Here is a 5767-nt window from a genome sequence, read left to right on the forward strand (position 1 = left end):
GGGGCTCCGCTGCGTCACCGCGGGGCGGGGCGATCGTTCGGCTCCGCCCACATGCGCGCGCTGCCTTCCATATATGGCTGCGAGTGCGCGTGTTTGTGTATGCAAATTAGATTTAGTGACGTCATGCGCCGCCATGCAAATGAGAGGCGCAAGGCCCGACGGGAGCACCTTCAATGTTTTTTTCCGCCTAAAAATGATGTTTGTAATGCAGCTTTCGACCGCGCGAGGCTGCTCCGTGCACGGCCGGCGATCGGAACCACCGGATGTGTTCCGCGAGGAGAACAGAGAGACCGAGCAGAACACGCTTTGGCAGCGCCGGGGGCCCCACCGAACCCTGCGCGCCGGGGAGGGCACTGCCGGGACTGTGGGTGGGCGATGGTGGCGTGACCAGAGACAGACGGGCGGGAGCGGGATGGCTCCACCTGCCGGGCGGGGAGAAGGACACGGCGGGGGCCATACTGTCACTTCCGGGCCCTACGGCAGCCGGCGGGGGTCAAGCGGCGGCGCTGTGTGAGGGCGTCACTGCGCGCGTGCGCCACTTCCGGCTGGCGGCGGCGGGAGCACCATGCCCAAGTGAGTCCCGGAGGCCGGGCCGGGGCTCCCCGGGGCTCCCGGGCGGGGGTCGCTGCTTCTCGAGGGTCCTGGTGCTCCCCGTGAGCCCAGGGGCGCGGATGAGCGGGCGGGCCGAGCCCTGGCGCCCTGCGGGGTCGTTCCCGGGGCTCCGTTAACGCTCACAGCGCTAACACAATAAGGCTTTTAATAATAATATTATTATTACTAAAACAGTATGTTAATATTATAATTAATAATTGTCGATAACATAATGAGGCTTTTAATAATAATAAAGCTTTTCTCCGCCAGGTTTTACTGCGATTACTGTGACACGTACCTCACCCATGACTCGGTGAGTACCAAATCCGCTGCTTCAATTCTTTCGCGTATCAAGAGCAGTAAAATAAAAGTTAGCTCGGCTAAAAGCAGCTCCTGTGGGGTACAGCGGTGTTTCCTCGTGTTTTCCACTCCCAGAAAAGCAGGAGAATGTGCCATGCCCCTGGTGTTCTCCAGGGGGGCAGTGGCAGGGTCAGAGGTGGCACCTGGGGCGGCTTCAGAGCAGCTTTTGGAGATTTAACATCTATGTGCTGATAAAAATTTATATAAAAGTTTTGCACATCACCCCTTCTCTGCCTGGGTACAGAAACAAACCTGCTTTATCGTGATAAATTACACATGTTTAAAATAATGAGGAATGCCAGTAACCTTGGGGTTTCTGTGGCCTTTCCCAGCCCTCCGTGAGAAAAACCCACTGCAGTGGCCGGAAGCACAAGGAGAACGTGAAGGATTATTACCAGAAATGGATGGAGGAGCAAGCCCAGAGCCTGATTGACAAAACAAGTAAGGCCAATCTTTCTGTGACCCCGCCTGCCTCCCCTTTCCTTCCCCTGCCTTTCCTCCAGCTGCTGCTCCTTGCTTCCACCTTGACTTCTCCTCACTTCCCTGGGGAGTCTTTGCTCAGTGAGTTCTCAGTAAAATCTTGGAGAGTGGATCTTGAGTTCCTCAAGTTTTGGGCTGTCCTGGGGCAGCCTGAGAGCTCTGCCTACCACACGAGAGCTGAGGTTCCCTCCAGGGCTGGTGGCAGTGGCTCCATGTCACTGTTCAGGAGGGCTCTCATGATATCCTGCAGGGCCTCATAACAAACTTGTGCTGCTTGGCAGTGCCACGTTTTTACCAAGAGCGTGGGTAAGAGTTCCAAAAGATAGGAAAACAGACATAAAAATGTGTGGGTTGTGGCATTTTTCACATGATGGGGTTGCCTGCCCTCAGTTGCCAAGTGATGTTTTCTTATGGCATTTAAAGGCTTAACTGAAGTGTGGCATTGATTCCTCTGTCACTTTGAGAGGTCCTTTTTCTCTCTCCTGCATGAAAGAAACACAAACACCAGATTAGCTTTGTGGCAGCACTCCTTGGCTGGTGGGATAGCTCAGGTTGGACAGGACCCCTCAGGATCACTGATCCCGCTCCCAGCTCTGTGCAGGACTGCCTGAGACCAAACCAGCACCTTCCAGCTGCTCCCTGAGCTCTGACAGACTCAGAGTTGTGCTCACTCCCCTGGGGAGTGTTCAGTGCCCAACCACCTCTGGGTGAAGACTTTTCCTAAAACCTCCAGTCGGGATTTACCCAAACTCATCCTCACTCTCTTTCCCCTGTGATGCTTCCAACTTCCCCATCTTTTGCCTTCCTCCCAGTCAATACCAGTGGAGTTCCTCCCCTTCCTTGCCCCCCTTTTCCTGCACTTTGCCCCCTCCCCAGCCCTGTCCCCGTGTCCATTCCAGCACAGCATGTCCCGGTGGAACGCTGCGGATCCCGCCACGTGGTTGATTTCTGATTTTCCCTCTCCCACCTCCCCTCCCTGCCGCCCTGCCCAGGGGTGTGACATCCACGCAGGAGCTCTCTGGTCCCAGCTGTAACAATAATTGTCTCCAGGAGTCCCAGGTGCTCCCCAGGTGCCCGGGACGTGGCAGCGCACGCAGCATGACGTGACCGCGGGGCATGACACGGACGAGCGGCCCGGCCCTCCCTTCCTCGGCCTAGTAACTGGTGTTTTTTTTTTCCTGGGATTCTTTCTTTCCTTTTTTTTTTTTTTCTTTTCCCCCCCAATGTAGCGGCTGCATTCCAGCAAGGGAAAATTCCACCGACGCCGTTCTCGGCACCTCCTCCGGCCGGAGCCATGATCCCGCCTCCGCCCAGCATCCGTAAGTTTGGGGCACTTTGGGACTGGGGTCAGGGCCCTCTGGAGCTGTTTGTGCCCTCAGCTTGGAAAGAAAAGGCTTTTTAGCTTGAAGCCAAGCCATCTCAAGCTTGTGCTACCAGAGTGTGAGGAGTTTTGTGTAAGAGCAGCTCAGTCCTTACTGTGTCTGATTTCTGGGAAGCTGAGTGCACCAGGAGCGGTGACACCCCCTCATTCCATGGGGCCTCCCAGGCAGGTGGCTCTGTTAAAACTGCACAGTGGGTTGGTTTGGGTTGGTTTTTCTAAATAGAAATCCCTTTGGTTGCCTTTTCCCCTTGAGAAGGGCCCAGAGCCCTCCCAGCCCAGAGTGGCAGCTCCCTGTGCTGGGTGTGCACAACTGGAGTTGGCAGCCAGCAATTTGCTGCTCTGCTCACTTCTAGCGCCTGGAATCAGGGCTGGAATGGAGGCAGAGGTGCAGCCAGTGAGGCATTAGTAGCTGCCACGTGCTGTGAGTAGCTGCAGTGCCCTTTGGGGGCTGAGGGTGCCCGTGTGTAACTGTTGTGTCTGTCCAGCTGGCCCCCCCCGGCCCGGCATGATGCCAGCCCCACACATGGGGGGGCCCCCGATGATGCCAATGATGGGCCCACCTCCCCCAGGAATGATGCCAGTCGGACCTGGTGAGTTTGGGATGGGGTAACTCTGCCATGGGGGGCTGGCTGGGGAGGTCTGGGGGGTGTTTCCCACCATCCTGTCCCACCCAAGGCTGGGCTGGTCACACTCTGTCACTGTGTCACTGCTACCCCTGCATGGGGAGATTACAACAATTTAACAACCGCTCATTAAACCCCTTTGCTTCTCATTGAGAGTCACCAGCTCCCTGTGCAGCTGGAATTATGGCTCTGGGAAGTCATAGCTGTTCTCCCTCTGCTCTGAGCAGTGATTGTTTAAGAGTTTGGTGCCTCCAGGTCTCAGGTTTTGCACAAGAGGTGCATTTTTGTGCACTAAATGGTTTTTTAGTGTTTAAAGCGTCTCAGGGGAACGTGTTCCAGAGAAGCAATGGGCCTGGAAAAGGCTTTATCAGAGCTGTAAACTAAAAAGTCTTTGATCCATTCCACTCCTGAGCTTCCTGGCATTTGAAGAATTCTCAAGGGATATCTTACTGGAACAGTTCCCAGAACAAATCTATGGGAACACACACACACACACATGCACTCAAAGTAGTGAAGTGTCTTTGTAATTGTTGTCTTGCATTTGAAAGTGTTCCTTAAGTGTTTTTAAAGGCTCAAGATAAATACACAGTCTGTGATATTCAGCAGCCTGGTGAAAATAAATGGCAAAATGAGATGGAAACCATTATTTCAGGGCTGTGCAGTAGAGCCCCTGCTTTCCCCTGGCAGAGGTGCTCAGTGCCTCTTTGTGAGCACATGGGCTGGTTTTGCAGCACTTTTCTCCAAATAAACACATTTCCACATCAGTAATTAAGCTGGTGCGTCTCTTGAGTGGCTGGAAATAAGTTGTGAGTGAATATTGTCAGAGTGGGTGTATAACCCAGGGGCTCAGTTCCTCCTCTGCTGCTGGCTGAGCTCCTCAGGGAACAGAATCCATCTCAGCAGAGCTTACAGACCTGGAACATGGGAGTTCCCTGGAGCAGGGTAGAGAGCCTGCCCACAGTGTGAAATTTCCCCTCTCTGAGGGTGGTGAGGAAGATGTTGCTGTGAAGAGCAGCTGTGGCTGCCCCTGGATCCCTGGAAGTGTCCAAGGCCAGGTTGGACAGGGCTTGGAGCAACCTGGGATAGTGGAAGGCATCCCTGCCCCTGGTAGGGGAGTGGAAATAAATCTTTAAGGTCCATCCCAACCCATGTTTTGCCAGGGCAGGTGGTGCTCCCAAGAGCTGTTGTCTAACCTGTCTCTCCCCTGGCAGCTCCTGGGATGAGGCCACCCATGGGAGGACACATGCCAATGATGCCAGGGCCCCCCATGATGAGACCCCCCTCCAGACCCATGATGGTGCCAACCAGGCCAGGAATGACCCGTCCAGACAGATAAAGATGGAGATGGAGCTGCCTTCTCATTTTAGGACCTTCCCTATGACAAACGCCACAGACCTGTGTCCCTGGGGCTTTGTACTCAGTGTGTGGAGAGATTCTGCTGTAGCTTCAGCATAAGAATGGACACACCCTGCACTGACTTGTACAAGGTCTGGCTTTTTGGGTGTCTTTTCAATTGTATTATGTTTTTCCCCCTCGTTTAATGACAAAAGCAAGAATAAACATTGATGTTGTTTCCATATTGACTCAGAGCCTTGTTCTGAACTCTCTCCTGGGGAAGAAAATAAGGGTGGGAGGAGCAATGCTGGGCTGTGAGGGAAGTCAGAACTGATGGGGGAACCCCTGGAAAGGGGGTCTGGAGGATCCTGGAGCAGCTCCAGGGTGGTCTGGGAGGGTCATCCTGGGTTGGTTCTGGAGTGGGGTCTGGAGGGGAGTTCCAGAGTGGTCCCTGGAGGATTCTGGGGTGGTGTCCGAGAGGGGAGTTCTGAAGGATCCCAGGGTGGTGTCCGAGAGGGGAGTTCTGAAGGATCCCGGAGTGGGGTCCTGAGTTGGTCCTGGAGTGGGCTCCGGGAGGGGAGTCCTGAAAGCTCCCGGGATGGGTTCCTGGGTTGGTCCTGGACTGAGCTCCGAATGGGCGTCCCGGAGCCGGTCCCTGGATGTCCGGGGTGTCACTGTGGCTGCCCCCTCCCCGCATATGCCCGGAGCGCGGCTGGGGCGGAGCGGGCGGTGCGGGAAGGGGCCGGCTGGGGCGGTGCGGAAAGGGGCCGGCCGGGGCGGTGCGGAGCGGGAGCGGGCGGTGCGGGAAGGGGCCGGCCGGGGGCGGGCGGTGCGGAGCGGAGCGGGCGGTGCGGGAAGGGGCCGGCCGGGGCGGTGCGGACCGGGAGCGGGCGGTGCGGGAAGGGGCCGGCCGGGGCGGTGCGGAGCGGAGCGGGCGGTGCGGGAAGGGGCCGGCCGGGGGCGGGCGGTGCGGAGCGGAGCGGAGCGGGCGGTGCGC

General features: G+C 56.4%; 1 protein-coding gene across 2 annotated transcripts; it reads left to right on the forward strand.

Moving 5' to 3' along the window:
* Positions 1-769: 769 nt before the first annotated feature.
* Positions 770-5012, forward strand: SNRPC (small nuclear ribonucleoprotein polypeptide C). 2 transcript variants are annotated; one of them, XM_063177941.1, is made up of 5 exons: positions 770-904; positions 1284-1392; positions 2658-2750; positions 3298-3402; positions 4647-5012. In XM_063177941.1, exons 1-5 carry the CDS (start codon positions 824-826, stop codon positions 4769-4771), a joined length of 513 nt encoding a protein of 170 aa, XP_063034011.1. In that variant the 5' UTR covers positions 770-823; the 3' UTR covers positions 4772-5012. The 2 variants fall into 2 exon arrangements, with proteins under 2 accessions (XP_063034011.1, XP_063034012.1); XM_063177942.1 differs by having other exon boundaries at positions 2661-2750.
* Positions 5013-5767: the final 755 nt, after the last annotated feature.

Source organism: Melospiza melodia, chromosome 28, assembly GCF_035770615.1.
Source record: "Melospiza melodia melodia isolate bMelMel2 chromosome 28, bMelMel2.pri, whole genome shotgun sequence".
In the NCBI taxonomy this organism is placed as follows: Eukaryota; Metazoa; Chordata; class Aves; order Passeriformes; family Passerellidae; genus Melospiza; species Melospiza melodia.